Genomic DNA, 22222 nt, shown 5'->3' with positions numbered 1-22222 from the left:
CAGCCCTTTTGACCCAAGTACAATTACGAAGACTCTCAGCCCTTTTGACCCAAGAACATTTACGAAGACACTCTGTCCTTTTGACCCAAGTACAATTACTTAGACACTCTGCCCTTTTGACCCAAGTAAAATTACTAAAACACTCAGCCCTTTTGACCCAAGTACAATTACTAAGACACTCTGCCCTTTTGACCCAAGTAAAATTACTAAAACACTCAGCCCTTTTGACCCAAGTACAATTACGAAAACACTCAGCCCTTTTGACCCAAGTACAATTACGAAAACACTCAACCCTTTTGACCCAAGTACAATTACGAAAACACTCAGCCCTTTTGACCCAAGTACAATTACTTAGACACTCTGCCCTTTTGACCCAAGTACAATTACGAAAACACTCAGCCCTTTTGACCCAAGTACAATTACGAAAACACTCAGCCCTTTTGACCCAAGTACAATTACTTAGACACTCTGCCCTTTTGAGCGAAGTACAATTACGAAAACACTCAGCCCTTTTGACCCAAGTACAATTACGAAAACACTCAACCCTTTTGACCCAAGTACAATTACGAAAACACTCAGCCCTTTTGACCCAAGTACAATTACTAAGACAATCTGCCCTTTTGACCCAAGTAAAATTACTAAAACACTCAGCCCTTTTGACCCAAGTACAATTACGAAAACACTCAGCCCTTTTGACCCAAGTAAAATTACTAAGACAATCTGCCCTTTTGACCCAAGTACAATTACGAAAACACTCAACCCTTTTGACCCAAGTACAATTACTAAGACAATCTGCCCTTTTGACCCAAGTAAAATTACTAAAACACTCAGCCCTTTTGACCCAAGTACAATTACGAAAACACTCAACCCTTTTGACCCAAGTACAATTACTAAGACAATCTGCCCTTTTGACCCAAGTAAAATTACTAAAACACTCAGCCCTTTTGACCCAAGTACAATTACGAAAACACTCAGCCCTCACGACCCAAGTACAATTACGAAGACACACAGCCCTTACAAGCTTAGTACAATTATAAAGACACTCAGCCCTTTTGACCCAAGTAAAATTACGAAGACTCTCAGCCCTTTTGACCCAAGAACATTTACGAAGACACTCTGTCCTTTTGACCCAAGTACAATTACGAAAACACTTAGCCCTCACGACTCAAGTACAATTACGAAGACACTCAGCCATTTTGACCCAAGTACAATTACGAAAACACTTAGCCCTCACGACTCAAGTACAATTACGAAGATACTCTGCCCTTTTGACCCAAGTACAATTACGAAAACACTTAGCCCTCACGACCCAAGTACAATTACGAAGACACTCAGCCATTTTGACCCAAGTACAATTACGAAAACACTTAGCCCTCACGACCCAAGTACAATTACGAAGACACTCAGCCATTTTGACCCAAGTACAATTACGAAAACACTTAGCCCTCACGACCCAAGTACAATTACGAAGACACTCTGGCCTTTTGACCCAAGTACAATTACGAAAACACTTAGCCCTCACGACTCAAGTACAATTACGAAGATACTCTGCCCTTTTGACCCAAGTACAATTACGAAGACACTCAGCCCTTTTGACCCAAGTACAATTACGAAGACACTTAGCCATCACGACCCAAGTACAATTACTAAGACACTCTGCCCTTTTGACCCAAGTACAATTACGAAGACACTCAGCCCTTTTGACCCAAGTACAATTACGAAGACACTCAGCCCTTTTGACCCAAGTACAATTACGAAGACACTCAGCCTTTGACCCAAGTACAATTACTTAGACACTCTGCCCTTTTGACCCAAGTACAATTACGAAGACACTCAGCCCTTTTGACCCAAGTACAATTACGAAGACACTCAGCCCTTTTGACCCAAGTACAATTACGAAGACACTCAGCCCTTACGACCCAAGTACAATTATGAAGACACTTAGCCATCACGACCCAAGTACAATTACTAAGACACTCTGCCCTTTTGACCCAAGTACAATTACGGCGACACTTAGCCCTTTTGACCCAAGTACAATTACGAAGACACTTAGCCCTCACGACCCAAGTACAATTACGAAGCCACTCAGCCCTTTGACCCAAGTACAATAACACTTGTTTTTTTATATTTTTATTATGTAAATGATTTCACTCAGGAGTAGCATGTGGTGCCTTAAGTACAGTGGACGAACAACATGTCGCTTCCGCTATAATCATTGATAATTAAAGGTATGCAGACTAGTCACAAAGTGTACCCGCATAGTAAAACAATTTAAAATGTATATTTATAGCACACTATTACCATGGAATTTAAAGTACTTAAAAATGATGAAACAATAGACGTAGTAAGTTTCAATTAATTTATTTCAAAATGAAATTAAACAACAAAAATAATGAGTCTTTTCTTATGTATCTTAATAAATATATCTTATTGACTCTGGAGGCATATTATGTCATAACAATACATGTCATATTTTCCAACTGGTGTTATTTCCTATGAAATTTTAAGACACATTAAAAAACGGAGAAGAACGGGTAAGTTTCAGGTTGTTTCATAAGTGACGAAATATCCCCTACAAACAGAATTGAAATGCATGATAAAATGAGATTTCAAAAATGAAAAACAAATCACAGGCATGGCTATTTCAATGTCTCAAGTATAGATTACACTGCAGGGGCGTAGCTAGGGCCTAAAAACCTGTAGGCCCGATGATTCTATGTGAGTTTGGGGACTTTTATATGCACATTACACACACTTAGTTATACTTCCAATGATTACAATAAAATATAGCCATACACCCTCCACGTAGTTTAAATAAACACCAAACTTGCTTTGGTTAAAATAAAACATTAAAACAAGTTGTTCAAAGTGTTTGAGTAGCTATCAGTTTTAAGTGCATTTTTGGGTTATCTATTTTTTGTCATTTTTCAAAAAAGTCATACAAGTAGCTACGCCATTGCACTGCATAAAGTGTCTAGTTTGGACCTAAACACGGATTTTACTTTATCTCTTTCACCAAACAAGAGATATGTAGCATACCTGTATTGCTATCAAATCTATAGGACTGTTTCATTTTCATCAAATAACCTACAATGGGTTTATTCGTAGATAAGGGTTTTTTGGGTTCATGAGATCAGTTTTCTTTTCACGGATTTCTACATCTGGATATTTTAGACAAACGACTTCTGAGACCTTCTTATAGAATCTCCTCCCGGGCAACTGCTTTCCTTTCCGCGAGATATAATTGAAGGTAGATTTTGAACACAATGCCTTACAAGCTAGATATGGCAACCAATAACTTTGAATAAATGGTGAAAATGACGGAGAAATAACGTTTTTATAATCCGGAAAATCCAAGTAATCTTTCTGTTTCCCTTTTGATTGCAGGAAGTCTACACAAGTGTCGATTACAGTCACCTTTTCTAGGTTCACAAAACCATGTGTTTGATTGTTATATCACAGAAGCCACATGATTCACATCACAAATGCCACGTGTTTGCTATATATTACCAAACCCCAAAGCATACTGTCCCATTCATAAATAGTTGACTATTCTAAAACACACGTAATATTGAATTTTGTTAACCTAAACTGTAATTTTTCACTAGTTGCTACGTGATTTCCGGTGTTACGTCACTTTATGGTTTAATTCTTGATTTCCGGAATGAATACCGTACGGCCTTAAATGGTAAATAAAATATTCCAGTTCGTACATCCTGGGTGGGGGGACGTAGTGGAAGCTTATTGCATAGTCGGAGATGCTCTCTCGGCCCTGAAAGAGTAAAAGTAAATAGTAATTTAAGATACAAGTGCACCGCAAACGGACGTAAACGCTCGTATGTTCATTTTTCATTCGCTGAAGGGGTACAACTCGATTTTTTAATGATGATATCTAAAACAGTATTGGAGTTTGACCAAGCAATCCGATTTTGATAACCACGTCAATGTTACATCAATACGAATCGTTAGATAAAGGACGACAAGAAAATTAAAGGAAGCTTATCAGAAGTGTAAGGTATTCTGTATAACCAATCGAAATAAGAAAAACAGATAAATTTGTTTAATACGCTAAGACAATCGAAGGTTCAATTCAAGACGTTATTCTCTATTTTATAGAAGAAACGGTCGCCATTCACTGAGCCTCGGAATGTATTACCCACTGCATTTACTCACACTTTGGCCTCCGTGCGCGTCATATTTGTAATACCAATCTGGGTAGCCGCCCATCAGATGAGTAGCCGGGTCAAAACAATGGAATCGACTCCGACCGAACCGGTCAGTGGAATTGCCGACTTTAACCCCCAAGTTCTGCATACACTTGCCAAACTCCGCGTCCTCAGCTCCGCCATCTTGGCGGCACATGGATGCGTTCGTTCCGTGAGCGCCAAATCTCCTTAACGCCTCCTTGCTCAATACGTACCCCGCGCCTCCGCTAAAGTATCCTTGTTTCACTAGAGTCTTAAAATGGTGACCGAAATAAATTGGCGAGTCTTTATTCTGGTCCAAGAGGAAATAACGTAAGTTTTCTAAAATAGTGTATGTGTCGTCATCGGCTTTCATAAACCAATCAGCGTCATCGAAATGGTGGTCGAACACATATTGGAATGCTTTCATAGTTTTACCAGTCAAATGTTCGCGACCCTCGGGAACATCAATTCCGACCGTAGGAAAACTGTCATTAGTCACTGAACTAATAAATATAAGCTTGTTACATCTATGGGCCCACGTGGCACGCACATGTACGGCCTTTTTCTGCAGATTCTGGGGACTAGTCATTACCCAGCATAAAACCCGTACTTGATCGTTCAGTCTTTTTGCATCTGTGTCGTCGTCTGAAAAAGAAAATCAGCTTTTTGATAGATGTATGGATTTTTTTAGTATATGATTTCGATCATTTTCGTTTTCGGATTTTGAAACAATTGAATTGTAAACAAAAATAATTAACAAATTTAATTGAATGCCATCATGTTTTAAACTACTATCTGCTTCAAACTACATGATGCATGATGATGATTGTGTCAAGCATAGACTGTATTTTTTTATAATAATAATAACGATAATTCCGATGGCGTGGTACAGATGACACAGACCATGACAGTGATGGTGAAAAAGATAATGATGATATTGGAGAACGACGACATCGACGACGGCGATAACGATGAGGAAGGCGATGATGATGATGATGATGATGATGATGATGATGATGATGCTGATGCTGATGATGAGGATGATGATGATGAGAAGGAGGAGGAGGAGGAAGAGGAGGAGCAGGATAGAGAGGGAAATTTTGAAAATGAAAATAAATATTCTTATGATATTGGACGACGACGACATCGACGACGATGATTACGACGAGGAAGACGATGATGATGATGAGGAGGAGGAGGAGGAGGAGGAGGAGGAGGAGGATTGTGAAAAAGAAAGAAATATTCTTATGATATTGGACGACGACGACATCGACGACGATGATTACGACGAGAAGACGATTATGATGATGATGAGGAGGAGGAGGAGGTTGTGGAGGAGGAGGGGGAGGAGAGGAGGGATGATGATGATGATGATGATGATGATGATGATGATGATGATGATAGGGGTAGTAAAGTAAACCGTAAACACATTACTTACCATGATGCGAATGCGCGTCCTGAAACTGTACAGGACGGATGATTTTCTGTATCTTATCAAGATCCTCGTGAGTAAGAAACGAGTCTCTTTGGACCTCGACCCTGGGTCCGTCCTCGCTGATGGTCATGTGCTTCACGCTTGCTGATAACCCAAGGGTCCCTGGTCCTGCTAAGTATGTGATGCCCATGTAGGCAAAAACCAGACCCACGGACAGCCCAAGCACGAAATTCACAGTCCCGGTCTGCATCTCGCCTGCAAACGAATAAAATTTATTGGATGTTTTATCAATGTATATTAATTGCCTGTGAAAAAGTGCTGTTCACGATTTTAGAAAACGCTAAAAGTATGTGTTCTTGTTAACTTCTACTTTCTGCGTCATCCAGTTACAATTGTATGTTGAAGTTTAAGACGTGAGGCCATTATAGTTTATGATCGAAGTAATCAGTTATGAGTGGGCTCGTAAGGTGAATGGCAACGATATAAAGATATACCAAATCACGAGCAAATCACATAGTGCGAGACTCGGTTATTCTACCGGTATTGATATATGATATTCAGGAATTACTCGGTACGTGAACGCTAACATTCGTTGAATAATATCATTTTCTACGAAGCATTTTAATAGAAAGGCGAGAGGCATCGGGCGGAAGGGGGCGGGGTTCGAGGTTACAGCCCCAGTACACATGAAAGATATTTTTCGTAAACGAAAGTGTAACCGAGACTTAACATGTACGGTTTTCGGTGAAAATGCAAGCGGTGTACTTTGGTGTATCATTAAAGTGACACTCTTATTCAAAATCAATACATACACATGTGTAACAAAAATAAATTTTAACGGATAAACCTTTAACTGCTTACTAAATAATGCACTTACGGAAAATATTAATTACTGATAACAAGATTGTATCCGTGTATTTGAAAGCAGAAAGTGCAAAAATATTAAATGATTGGTGAATGCTTAAAGATTTACTGTGGTCTCCTATAGTCTCTTAAGGTAGAAATACCGTGTTTTGTGCTCCTTTCTTTCAAATTAAACACAGTTTCCTTCATTTTTTTCGACATTTATTCATTCTGGTTGGTAGATTAAAACATTTGTAGTAATTGAGGTAAATCTTATTTGGGAGTAAGTGTGCATCTTTAACATATTCCTTCTTCCATATTGTCATAAAAAGTTCACTTCGAAATATTGATGATGCCTGGAATCACTGACCAATGGTGCAATTAAGACAACGAATTTGACAGTTTGTCTAAAATACCTGGGTATGCCCGCCCGCATCGCAGCCTCCATCTTTATAGAGTAATACATAATATAATCACATCTTGAATTTCGTGACAATTATATGAAATCATTCTTACTCGAGATATTTGTGGTCTTACGAGTACCACCTAAGCGTAATATTGTACGCTATATGGTATTTATTTACCACGCACTCCAACACTTAATACAAGTGAGCAAAGAGTATAAATCAATCCTAAGTACTTTGCTGGAAACCCATATTTGCCTTCTGTACAACAGTATTCCTTTCAAACTGATTTTCTGAATAGAATTTATTCAAAATGCCATATGTTGCAAAATTAGTTTCCCTGAATACCATCTTATAACCTCATATGGAAAACAAAAAAGCAACACTTTTCAATGGTATTATTTTAGAAGTCTCAGTGAAGCACTTTGGAAAGCGAGCATAAGTATGTCTGGGTAACAGCATGCTTGTCTGGGTAACAGCATGCTTGACAAAAATGGAGCTTACAGACGTGGCCGACTGGCCGAGGAAAAATTGAGTTAAAACCCTCCTTCTTGGAAAAAACTCAGAAACCTCTTCCCGTTTGCCATCCAGATTTTAATATAGGATTTGTCTCGTACCACTAGATGTCGGGCCTCATCACCCATAAGCTCTTTAACAAAGATGTATAGAAAATATATCATTTTTAATTCATGTTTACGTACTTGATCAAGTTATACGAATGTAAAGTACATGGTTATGTTCTTTGTAGACAAATGAAAACAAATTGATCATTCATATGACGAAATTGCATATGAGTGATGAAATTGCATAGTAACAGAAAACTTTCACAATAAACATGTTCTTGTAAAATTTAACAATCAATTGAATCGAAGTGAACGGATCGGCTCCCCAAAGCTGAATGCCTTTACATGTATATGCGCACGCATCACTCGTGCTTATAACTCGCCACCTGGCGGTTATTTCATTATAAACAAGGGGAACTAATTCACTCAAATTCGTTTTGCTCCAAAATAGAAAATTATAATTATAGAACAGAAAAAAAAGATCATTATTAAAATACCGTTCACGTTCTATTCTGTAGACTGAACAAGTTTAAATACGAGTTTCTGTTAACTAAATAACGATTGGTCAGAATAAAGTCGCCATTGTTATACATAAAATACAGTATTGCAAGGACTTGTAATAATGATGAACTGTTCCTCAGACATTTATAAAAATGGGTATTTCAATTTCAACTACATACAACATATGCAAAATGGCGCAAAATGCATCTATTTTGAATGAGTATTCAGACATGTCTCCCTCTTACAAAGCTCTGAGAAACGGGGATTGGAAAAATTGCATATTTCGTTTCATTATTATATACTGTGGCAAAAAGCACGTTGGGCACGTTCGATTTAGTCCATCTCTTCATTGTGTCAACATTCCACAGTTCGCAGCCGTAAAGACTTTCGGTAAAATCACGTGGACTGGTAAACAAACACTGTATGTTCAGTCTACGTGATAAATTACGTCATAAATTCTACGTCGGAAGGCAACATTTTGCTTTGAATGAAGACTTAAAACAAAGATATACACTGTATATAGTTCGCAGAGTTATGGCACTCTATGGGTGTATCCCACTATTAACAGAACAGAACAGAACAGAAAATTTATTTTGACTTAAGCATATCAACAGCTCATCGTCACATTACACAACATACACAGTACGCATACACATACAGATAAACAATAAATAGATGAATAAATGCATGAATCATTATTCAATTTCTATATATAGTGATAGAGAAAAGAAACACAACAACAACAGCTTTCATCGCGCCTATAGATACCTGTGAGAGTGTTCACTCTCTACTCTCCATAGAGGAACGTTTAGGCAAATGTTAGGCAATGGTACTTTAAAGAAATACAGTGGTTTAATAACGGTGCTAAATAGTTATAAGTGCAAAGATAACAGTACCAATACAACTAATCTTAAGACATATATAAAACACATGGAATAACATCCAGTACAAGGATATAAATATTTCTAGAAAAAGCATAAATGTATTCAAACATAATCATTTCTTTCTTTGAAAGCTTTTAAACAATACATCGCTAGTTTAACCAGAAGAGATTTATCATCTGTTTGCAGTAGATAAATATTTTTTTCCATACTAGGATGTCTTAAATAGTAATTTGGCAAATACCTTCTACGAATATCAGCATATAGTGGACATCTTAAAACGAAATGGCACTCGTCTTCTATATCGTTAAGGTTGCAATAGGTACATTTTCTATCATGTCTTGCAATACCATTATGTCGGCCAACTTCAATATTTAACCTATGCGAAGATAGCCGTAATTGTGCAAGCACTTGTCTGTATTTGATATTGTCTTCTAAAGAAATATAACTAGAAACTTGGTAATTACATTTAAATTCTTTATATATATTTAATGAACTACAGCTATCCATACCCACTCTCCATTCTGAGATATAAATATCTCGTAATCTATTTCTAAGCAGAAGTACAAATGCAGACATATTCACTGATTCGGGGAATAACCAAACATCATTAAAACCTGAGCGTTGTAATACATCTCGAACTTTTGAGGCCCAATTTATGACAACAGGATTTAGTTCTACTTCACTCACTTCCTTTAAAATGATACTTCTTAAAATACAATTCTTAGATTTGCATGTAAACAATTTAACAAAATATTTAATGCATCGCATGTATCTTTCATTATACAATGGGAACCGGCCCAGCTCGCTATATAGCGAAATAGTATTTGTCGACCTTTTCACTTTGAGGATCCATTTACAAAACCTTTTTTGCACTCTTTCCAAACATTCATACTTACCAAATCACCATACCTCAGATCCATAATTAAGTATAGACATAACATATGCATCAAACAGATTAAAAAGAATATGGACAGGGGCGAGTGTATCTTTTATAACCGCAAACAAACTATTCATATACCTTAAAGCTTTGTCAGCTAAAGTTTTAGCTGCTTGAGCAAATGAGCCACCAGATGAGAAAACAACACCAAGATAATTGAAGGAATTAACGATTTCTACAACAACACCTATATTTTTCCATTCAACATTTTGGGACAATCTACCGCCTTTTCTAAAAACAACAATTTTAGTTTTTTCAACATTTACAGTGAGATTCCAGCGATCACAGTATATTTGTAAGTTATCTAATGACGTCTTGAGGCCTTCTTTCGACTCTGACATTAACACAACATCGTCTGCAAACAACAACAGAAAGATATTTATTTCATTCAGAGAGATCCCGGCATGAGTTCCTTGTTGCATATGAAACTCTATATCATTCAAAAACAGGGAGAAACAAATCGGGGAAGTTATTTCCCCTTGAAATAATCCGACATTACTATCAAAGAAATCAGACAATGTCCCAACATGTTTAACACAAAGCTTCACTTCCTCGTACACTGAGCGTAAGAGGGCCAGTAATTTACCATTGACGCCTGATTAAACTAGTTTATACCATAGCCTGCTCCTACTTATACTGTCATACGCCTTTTTAAAGTCCACAAAACAACAATACAACTTCTTTTTAGAGTTTAACTGTCTTTAAATCAATGATTGTAATATAAATATGGGATCTACTGTACTAGTCTACAATTGTTCTTAAAACCAAATTGTGCATCCGTGAGAACATCGTACTCCATCGCCCATTTCTTAAGCCTCTCATTTAATATACAACTTTGCAAAGCAACTGATCAGTGTAATTCCCCCTGTAATTGTAAGGGTTCGAAAGATCTCTTTTCTTATATATGGGAATAATAGCCCCGTTAGCCCATGACTTGGGAACGTCCCCTTATTAAGGATAGTGTTGAAAAACAAATGCAATGGCTTGATCAAAATCAGAACACTGGCTTTAAAATATTCGTATAAAACATTATCTATGGAACATGCCTTATTATTACCAAGTCTACTAATCGCCTTTAAAATTTCTTCTTCACTGATTAATCTATCAGGACAATCAAACGTAGGTGAACTACCATTATTGTTCCTATCAAAATCTGCTAAAAACTCAGAGCTTAAATCATCATTATGGTCCTGAGCACCAGACATCAACCCTTCGAAGTATACCTTAAAATCTTCATTTGGAATATCGTCACCCTTTTGAATGTAGCCTTTACCCTAAAAATCTTCCAAAACTCCCTAGGTGATTTTCTACGCATGTCATTCATTTTTTACTACGCTCTGCGTGAAATGATAATTTGGACTTTCTACACTGGTATTTATAATCTTTTTTGGCCTGTAAAACTCTCTCTCTCTCCCTTCATTACCTGATGCCTTATTAAAATTTGTCAAGTAGTCTTTATATACTAATAACTTTTGTTTGCAACTCTCATCATACCAATCTTTTTTATTCTTATCACCATCAATGAAATAAGTACGAGCGGGCCTCTTTGACCTCTTAGAAAAAATATTTATCACCCTTTCTACAAATATAATTTGTAAAAATAGACGTCAATGTATCAATATTGCAGGTCCCATTGATTTCTACGTTTAAATCCCACTCGAGGCAATGTATATCAGTTGACAAATCATCTACAAAAACAGTCTGGAAATTTGGATCCCATTTATAATAGGTACTTCTATATTCCGACTTTGTGTTTATTAAATTATTAATTTTCAATGCGAACTTCACGGGTGCATGATTTGAGAATACATTAAAATCGCCAACCTCAAAACTCGACAATGAATCAAAATTATCCAATGATGTAAGTCAATAATCCACTAAGCTCTGACCGTTATGTGTCATGCACGTGAACTTGCCGGGGTCATTGAACAGACGACCATTCACAATACGTATATTTGTAGCCTTACACAAATCAAGCATACAATTAACAGTACTGAAATATTTCCCTCGTACCCTTTTACCTTCACACTTGCATGCTTCAGTAAATCCTTGGATGACAATATCAGTGTGTGTACCGCGTGATAAATTACGTCACAAATGATACGTCGGAAGGAAACATTTTGCTTCGAATGATGACTTAAAACAAAGATAACTTTTCTTTTGCTTCGCCATTCTAAATAAAACAGTCTATGACTTAACATTAATGATTCATTTAAGAAAGGCGAATAAATAGTAATGTTATATTTGTTGAAAGTTTTCATTTGAAGAAAATAGTTCCTTCCTTCGTAGCATTTATGACGTATTTCACCACGTGGTATACACACACTGAATGTATCATTACAACACCCGGATTTGTATATGCATTTGTATATGTATCCACACAGATGTATTACTTTGGCCCAGAAGAAAAGTTTTATGCTCGACCCTTTTGGTCATGTTAAAGACAACAACAGTGCATTTTGAATCGCCAGTCCCATGAATATTCTCAGCATATTTTTTAACATATTGGTCGTAATTTGTAAATCTGAATTATCATCAAAGTAAATAAGAGATAAAAGTACACTGAGGTCACGCTGACTGTTGTACTCTTTAGGTGATATTTTAGTTCTTAGTTTTCGATACCCTAAATTGTAAACCCGATTAATTATTTGAAAATATTATATCAATCGGTTTCCCTTTGTGCGCAACAACGATGAAAATCAGTATGAAAATCATCTCTTGTCTGACCGCATGTATCGGCAATGCGAGTGATGAATTTGGAACCTGTCAGGGGCGGTTCATGGAGCATAAAGGGGCGTAACTTAGGGGCGTAACCTTTTAACTTATGCACCTCCGGGTGCCCCCACCGCCCCTGGATCCGCTAGTGCCAGTCCTATCGAAAGTAAGATTGAATCCAGATTGTTTAACTTCTGGGGTAGACTAGTCGATAATATGAATAATAAGTACTCTTTTATTTAGAACTGTGAATTAACATGAAAAAGATATGTTACATTGGGAATGGGTTGCCAAGATCAGGAATATTCTTATTATCATCGGCCGGCCCCAATTTAGCATAACAGGCTTAAAGTAGCTTATTTCAATTAGCCAAAATACATACTTATATTGAATTTTGATCAATGGAAAAAGGTGTATTGTGATTATCATAAGGATAACTCCTATATAAAATATAAAAACTCTTAAAGAAGTAAATATTACACAAAATATTGAAAAACAAAAAAAATGAGCTTAGCTTAATCCTGTTTTAAGGGACTTAAGGGAAGTTTCGAGAAATTGTGGCCCCGGTTGTTTAGGACAGTGGTTAATGCAGAATATACTTAATTCTAATTATTTTAAGAAGAAAGTGAAATCAGCAATGTATGATGAGTATAATTAAACCCGGAACAGTGTTCATGAACCTGAAAAGTGTTTTCATTATAACATTTTAAGGCTGAATTGAATGAACTAAGATAATCATTAATTATGTATATTTTACCAAATCTTTTACATTAAGATGTCTTAATTTTTATTTACCAAGAGATTAAAGTTGTTATTATGGTGTTGACAGAGAAAAGGGCTGTATGCATTGTACATTGGGCAATAAATAGGAGATGAGTTTCACTGCCTTTATAATTGGTAGTCATGTGTATATGAGAAAGGCGTAAATATGTTAATCATAATCTTAATCGTTACCCAAACAGTTTGAATTTGAGAGATTTAATGCAGTTCTGTTTAAGAGTGTTGTACTTGTATAATTCTACTCCACCTCATGTGGACAGTATTTTGTTTTCTGAAGTCCGAGAAACATTTTTATTTGAATCAAAACCACTGACACCACAATCACAGCCACCGACACCACAGCCACCGACATCACCACCAAAGCCACCACCACTACAACTACTGACACCACAATCACAGCCACCGACACCACAGCCACCGACACCACAACCACCACAACCACAGCCACCGACACCACAGCCACCGACACAACAGCCACCGGCACCACAGCCACCGACACAACAACCACAGCCACCGACATCATAACCACCGACACAACAGCCACCGGCACCACAGCCACCGACACAAAAACCAGAGCCACCGGCACCACAGCCACCGACACAACAACCACAGCCACCGACATCATAACCACCGACACAACAGCCGCCGGCACCACAGCCACCGACACAACAACCACAGCCACCGACACCACAACCACCGACATCACAACCACCGACACAACAACCACCAGCACCACAGCCACCGACACAACAACTACAGCCACCGACACCACAACCACCGACATCACAACCACCGACACAACAACCACCGGCACCACAGCCACCGACACAACAACCACCGGCACCACCACCACCGACACCACAGCCACCGACACAACAACCACCGGCACCAGCACCACAACCACCGACACCACAACCACAGCCACCGACACCACAGCCACCGGCACCACCACCACAACCAACGTCACCACAACCACAGCCACAGCCACTGACGCCACAACCACCGACACCACCACCACAACCACCGATATCACAACCACCGATACCACAACCACCGACACCACCACCACAACCATCGACACCACAACCACAGCTACCGACACCACAACCACCGACATCACAACCACCGACACAACAACCACCAGCACCACAGCCACCGACACAACAACTACAGCCACCGACACCACAACCACCGACATCACAACCACCGACACAACAACCACCGGCACCACAGCCACCGACACAACAACCACCGGCACCACCACCACCGACACCACAGCCACCGACACAACAACCACCGGCACCACCACCACAACCACCGACACCACAACCACAGCCACCGACACCACAGCCACCGGCACCACCACCACAACCAACGTCACCACAACCACAGCCACAGCCACTGACGCCACAACCACCGACACCACCACCACAACCACCAATATCACAACCACCGATACCACAACCACCGACACCACCACCACAACCATCGACACCACAACCACAGCTACCGACACCACAACCACACTAACCGACACCACAACCACCGACACAACAACCACCGGCACCACAGCCACCGACACAACAACCATAGCAACCGACACCACAACCACCGACATCACAACCACCGACATTACAACCACCGACACAACAACCACCGGCACCACAGCCACCGACACAACAACCACAGCCACCGACACCACAACCACCGACATCACAACCACCGACACAACAACCACCGGCACCACAGCCACCGACACAACAACCACCGGCACCACCACCACCGACACCACAGCCACCGACACAACAACCACCGGCACCAGCACCACAACCACCGACACCACAACCACAGCCACCGACACCACAGCCACCGGCACCACCACCACAACCACCGACACCACAACCACAGCCACTGACGCCACAACCACCGACACCACCACCACAACCACCGATACCACAACCACCGATACCACAACCACCGACACCACCACCACAGCTACCGACACCACAACCACACTAACCGACACCACAACCACCGACACAACAACCACCGGCACCACAGCCACCGACACAACAACCATAGCCACCGACACCACAACCACCGACATCACAGCCACCGACATCACAACCACCGACACAACAACCATCGGCACCACAGCCACCGACACAACAACCACAGCCACCGACACCACAACCACCGACATCGCAACCACCGACACAACAACCACCGGCACCACCACCACCGACACCACAGCCACCGACACAACAACCACCGGCACCACCACCACAACCACCGACACCACAACCACAGCCACCGACACCATAACCACCGACACAACAACCACCGGCACCACCACCACAACCACCACAACCACAGCCACAGTCACTGACGCCACAACCACCGACACCACCACCACAACCACCGATACCACAACCACCGATACCACAACCACCGACACCACCACCACAACAATCGACACCACAACCACAGCTACCGACAACACAACAACAACCACCGACACCACCACCACAACCACCGACACCACAGCCACAACCATCGACACCACCACCACAACGACCGACACCACAACCACAGCCACAGCCACTGACGCCACAGCCACCGACACCACAACCACAGCCACCGACACCACAACCACAGCCACCGACACCACAACCACAGCCACCGACACCACAACCACCGACACCATCACCACAGCTACCGACACCACAGCCACCGACACCACAACCACAGTCACCGACACCATCACCACAGCCACCGACACCACCACCCTCATCTCGTATCACAGAATACAGATCGAGTCATTTTTTCACGAATCCAACGTGAAAAAAATAATAATAACAGAGATTGCGGACCAAATAATGGTATAATTCGCTGAAGAGGGCTCATGTTTGTTAACAATAAGAAATGGATCGTATACAAACAATTCGTTTAAGGAACAAACATAAGAAAAATTAAAACAGGTACGCACGAAAAACTAGTAACTATTAACATTTGACCTGGATGCATTCTGTCAGTGAGTGATTTAGTACGCCTTAGGAAAGATTCCCTACGCTAAATAATAAAAGGAAGTTAATGTCTAATATTTTACGCTTTATTTCATTTAATACTTTACATTTATATAAGTGCGTTTATTATCGGAGTTAACTGTTGTAGTATTGTATAATTTAAAATCATACAGCCCTAGGGTTTTTTAAATGTACATTTTTAGGGAATATTGGCTTATAACGAACTTGATGAATTGCGCATTTATTAATGAACCACAAGCAGTGTGTGTATACCACGTGATAACGTATTGCCTTCCGACGAGCATTTATGACGCAATTTATCACGTGGTATACACACACTGAGAAGGATACTTATACACAAACTGACAATGATACTGAGAGATCTCAGTATACGGGAATAAGACAATACACAATTTATCCTTATTTAAATTAAACTGGTCACCAGCCCAGTGGTGTGTATGTACTGTTTTGTGTAGCTGCATTGCTCATGTTGCCGCATACATTTGCCTGAGATATTCAATAATGTGAACCAGACTTGATTATAAACGAATAGTTCTTCACCGAAATGATGCCAAGTGATTTCGAACATCTTTCATACGTTATCATCATCCTCGTACACCGGAGAGACGATGCTATGACTTAAATGATAAGATAAGAAAAGATGGATTTTATTTCCAATCATGTGTCATGTTATATGACATGTTAATCACAGTTTACATAATGCAGAAAATAAGTTGAAACAATATGGTAACATAGTTAGTTAATGTAAAAAAGGCTTCATTTTGATTTTTTAAATACAAATAACATAAGGCTCATTTGGAGAATGAATAAACAAGTTTCCCATTTCCTTTTTATGCCCTATTAAATTGTGTTTACAACTTTTGTGATTAAGGTGACAATAATGAAATACCATAAACTAAACAACTAATTAAATATCCAGATTTGATTTTTAATTCTGATCACAACTTATACTGGGAGGCATGTTTATAATAAACCTAAAAATAGTATTCATAATACTTTTAACAGGAGACAACAGCAAAAATGTATCGATATCAAGCCTCTGATAAATAAGAATGGTACTCATCTGCATTGAATTCTACATCGTGGTCTGATTGCGCTCGGCAGCGCTCAGGTTATTTATAAGTCATAAGTGTTTGAGCTTCAATATTACAATGGTGCTCATTTTTCATACCGGAAGAAATCAGGATTTGTTTACATTGTCGATTCAAGATACATGTCAATATTAAGATAAACTAAGTTTTACACCAAACAAGAATTAAAATTAACTCCCATTTATACGATGCGTATCAGATCTGTATGTACATGTTACATTATCAGAAAGTATATACATGAACCATTCTATTCATGTATGCTCAGTCTTTCCTTCAAATTTGTGAAAAGCTTTGTTAAAAAATAGCTTTATGTACTAACCTTTTAACTCGATATCTTGCAGATAGATGGCAGCTTCGTCTTACAACAGCTGAACAAAAGTTAACTAAATTTCATTCATCGATATATAATCCGGTTAGAAATTGCGATTTTATGTGTTTTGTGAAATTGTTATGTCTAATGTCATAACATCACAAGGTACTTAAAATAGTTCATGCTCCGTGTAATATTACATTCAAGGATGAATAGCGATATTCAAAACCATCCATCCCAATATTGTATCAAGAAGTTAATAACTTTTAGTAAAATCCCTTTAATGTATACAGCAAAACATTAAGACAGTTTATAACACGTTTACACGTCCAAAACAAACTCATAGTTTTGAGTTTTATAATGTATAAACACACACTCACAGCAGACTTCTAGATTATTGATAAATTTTGAAGTTAACTCGTAAACTGTGAGATAAGGAGAAAGGCTACACTGATAACAGAGTCGAAATGTGTAAATACTTAGGCCACGGAAATAATTCATCGGTGTTCAAGTTCAAAAACCGAATTGCTGAAGTTTTAATGTCGATCTATTCAAGTTAAAACATTTGAGCTTTTTCGTTCGTGAGAAGTTTTCCACCCGCAGCAAGATGTGAACTCGGATACATTTGGGGACCTCATCCTGATTCGGGTCCAGGGTTTATCGTGTGAGAAGGCGTCACGGACGAACTGTAACTTAGGTGGCGGTGTCGGTGTAGATGCCGGCTTAGATACGTCATATAAATATGAAGGAGGAAAGGGTGTTGTCTGCCGAGAAAACTACACAATTTTAGTCCGAAAGTGTGCATTTATATAAATTTAAGCAGTATTCACTTTAGTATTGGCAAGGTTATGCGTCACTAGCTAAATTCACTGCGACATGCAAGGTTCTAAATATTTTATTGTTGAAGAGATTTATCAATGATATGAAATTGATATTTCCATGTTGCAAACAGTGAATATATCGGCAATATGATATGTTGCACAGTTCTGAAATTTCATCCCGCTCAGATCACTTCCAAACAAATGTCATGTGTAGGGAGTGGTCGCAATTTCAACCGGAAATGACGTAAAGTTTGTAGTATTATTAAATTGGGGCTTTATTCTCTGAACATCTACAATAAACTGTTATTTTACATCATTTTTAATGCATAATAAAAAGAAAAAAGTTTTTGTGTCTGTGTTAAGACAATATTAAAGCTGCATTGTCTCAGGTATATCATTTTTAAAACTTTATTTTTTTTTTTTTTGTCTTGGAAAGAGCAATTTTTTGCGTAAATATATGCAAATCAGTGATAAAAAGATTGCTGTCAGACAAAAAAATCAGATCGTAAATATTCATATTTGCTTTCGAAAATTAATGTTTTATGGCTTAAGTAACGGTTTAAGAAAAATACATAAAACATCCATTTTTGAACTTAGAAATTAAAATCTGCGATCTATTTTTGTCAGCAGTCTTATATAGCTGGGTTTTTTTTGTCTGTTTTTTTTCGCAAAAATTGGCTCGTTCCAAGACAAAAAAAACGAAAAAAAGAAGCTGTCCAAACGTTCAATCCGAGTGTGAGAGTGCAGCTTTAAATATCAGGTTATGAACACACCATTCACTCGTGCTATAATGCCGCTCGTGAATAAAGCTGTTGCTCACTCAACGAGATATATACCAGGTTACACTAAAACAAACACTTATTCTCTATATCAGTCGTAAATATAAACCAATATTATACCTTGCAAAAATGTGTCTCTTCTTTGTATATATAAAGTCGATCGGTCCGTATATCACTGTATTCTTATAAAAATCCAGTTTTATGACGTCAGCGGTCCATATCATAATTATTTTTGGCCGGTCCGGACCTCGCCAAAAATGTAATATTGACCGGTGATGTCATACAACTGGTAAGTGCGGCTTGTTTATTTTCGCAACGATGAAAAATTGTCAATTTGTCGCAAATAAACATTATAAGCTTTGTTCAATAAAACACATCTAAAGGGCTTTAAAATATTGAATGGTAATATAAAATATTCGGTATAATATAAGAAATATTTACACACCACTTCGGGCCATATGGCATTATAAAGACCGGCCAGTCAGCCCCCGAAGGTGAATGCCAAGGTCCATATACACTTTCGGTGGCTGACTGGCCGGTCCTTATAATGTCATATGACCCTCAGTGGTGTGTAATATTTCTTAAATACACTAATAACCAAACAAGAGAGTTGGACTTTCAACTGGCCAGAATAGGTCAAGTTATTATATATATTCACGATTCGCGTTCTAATTTAACTTGCGACCCTCCCTCAGAAACGAAATTTATTTGGTTTAAAGTTTTGGCAATGTGGGCTGGAGGTCTTCCCCCGAAAAAAGTATATCAATTTTAAATCCGAAATAGTCTTGTCTTCTCCGTTAATGAAATAAAAAGTAAACTTGGACGGGTTTTTTTTTTGGGGGGGGGGGGGCGCCCCCGGCTGGTGGAATCTGCTGGTGGCATTGGGGTCTTTATTCTCGCAGCAAGTCTTGTTAACGTGTTCGTAAGTGGATACTTTCTGTATATTCACTATGTATGTGATCAGAAGTGTATATGTTTAAGTGTATATGTCTGATATTCACGCTGCAAGTTTAGGTCTTTATGTTATCATAAGCCAAAGTGCATTGTATATATTCACGCTGTAAGTCTAGTTGTGTATTTCGTCAGAAGTGCATAATGCATATGCATGTATATTCAATGAAAAGTCTAGTTGTTTACGTATACATACGTGCATAATTATATATTTTCTTTATCTGTATATTCACGCTGAAATACCTGGATTCGGCGAGTGCACTTTCTGCAACTTCTACTATTGTTTGCAAATAATAGCGTGAAGCTAATAAATGTAAATGAAACAGTTGAAAAAAGGAGAAAATTCCAGTTTTCAATTTGTTCATTTTACCCTCGCATATATTCTAGTTGATATGACCGCCGCGGATACAACATACGCACTTACATTATACAAAGACAATGACATTTTAGTCAAACCTTTGACAGACACTCAACCTTTTTGATCCAGTTGCCATAATACTACCATCATATCCTCGCCACGTAATGATGTGGGCTATATAGGAATCACTATGTCCCGTCCAATTGTCCGTCCGTCCGTAGGTCCACACGTCCGTCAGTCCGCTGGGACATACTTTTTCACATTACTCCATATGTTTTTGAGGTGTTATCTTTCTACGCATATTGAATGTGTTGAGGATAAGTGCTATGAGAAAGTTTGAAAGTTTTATTGGTCAAGGCCCATTTTGAGCATCTGACAAAACAATGCAATACAATAAACAATATTAACATTTAAACATGTTTAAAACAAAATAATAATGATAACGATAATGGGTTAAGTTCAAAGAGGGAGAATGAGATATATTATTACGATTATAAAATTATATCATGTGAACAAAGAACACCGGCACAAAATACTATCTAAACAAATAAATTATTTTTTTACAGAATAAAGATAATCTTAACAATGTTAATGTATTTGTACTATTCATAAGCTGATCAAATTTTAAAGTGTTTGGATGATTGTAATAATAAGAGAAAGAAACATTTTGTGTACAGTATTGAAAGAGTAATTGCCCTTATTTTTCTACTTCACTCGACAGGACATTTTAAAAGTCTTTGAGGTATTAACGCCAAAGTTCGTATACAGATAGAGCTCTTTTATGAGAAGTGCAGTGTACAAGAATCATAACATTGAGTGCAGAAAGTGTTTAGTTATTGCCCTTTGGTATTTTTCAAAACTTATTTTATTCTGTCCGGAGCAAAGCTTGAAACGTTTTTGAGGACTTGACTTCAAACCTTATAAACAAATATTTATGATTAAGAAGTGCAGTGCACAGGAACCATAACTCTGGCAGCAGTATCGTTGATTAATTGCCCTTTTAATTGTTTATACTTTTTTGTCCTGAGCATAACTTGAAACGTCTTCAAGGTATTCACTTCAGACTTCATATATATATATATATATATATATATATATATATATATATATATATATATATATATATATATATATATATATATATATAGGAGAAGTGCAGTACACAGGAAACAAAACACTTTTGCAGTATTGCTATGAGTAATTGCCCTTTGCTAATTCATACGTATTGTTATGTCAGGAGCATAACTTGAAAAGTCTTTGAGGTAATTACTTCAAACTTCATACACAGATTCATCGCATAGTTGATGCGTGAGTATATGTAATACATTGAAAGGAGAAGTTAATACTGTTATTTACTCGGCGCGGTGCGAGGGGGGGGGGGGGTTAAAGCAGTCCGTGATTGCTCTTGCCATACCAATTTTAAATTCCCTCCATAACTTAAATGTGTTTGAGGTATTGTCTTCAACTGTACAAAAGAAACATAATATGTGTTTGGTCAACTCAATAAAAATCTGAAGTATTCGTTTGAAAATTAAAAAGAAAATTCCATGCATTATTTCACAGACGTTCTCGTTCATATTTCTATATAGCATGACTATTAATTATTAATGCCTTCT

General features: G+C 38.3%; 2 protein-coding genes across 2 annotated transcripts; one reads left to right on the top strand and one right to left on the bottom strand.

Annotated features, from left to right (window-relative positions):
• Positions 1-2345: 2345 nt before the first annotated feature.
• Positions 2346-18161, bottom strand: LOC128229030 (glycoprotein-N-acetylgalactosamine 3-beta-galactosyltransferase 1-like). Its single transcript, XM_052940677.1, has 4 exons — positions 17707-18161; positions 5626-5877; positions 4174-4832; positions 2346-3772 (listed from the first exon to the last, which is right to left on the bottom strand). The coding sequence occupies exons 2-4, from the start codon at positions 5870-5872 to the stop codon at positions 3629-3631; spliced, it is 1050 nt and encodes a 349-aa protein (XP_052796637.1). The 5' UTR covers positions 5873-5877; positions 17707-18161; the 3' UTR covers positions 2346-3628.
• Positions 9100-16137, top strand: LOC128227581 (mucin-22-like). Its single transcript, XM_052938256.1, has 2 exons — positions 9100-9136; positions 13577-16137. The coding sequence occupies exons 1-2, from the start codon at positions 9100-9102 to the stop codon at positions 16135-16137; spliced, it is 2598 nt and encodes an 865-aa protein (XP_052794216.1).
• Positions 18162-22222: the final 4061 nt, after the last annotated feature.

Source organism: Mya arenaria, chromosome 1, assembly GCF_026914265.1.
Source record: "Mya arenaria isolate MELC-2E11 chromosome 1, ASM2691426v1".
Classification (NCBI taxonomy): domain Eukaryota; kingdom Metazoa; phylum Mollusca; class Bivalvia; order Myida; family Myidae; genus Mya; species Mya arenaria.
Note: the sequence above shows the minus strand (reverse complement) of the source record. Positions and strands in the feature narration are given on the sequence as shown.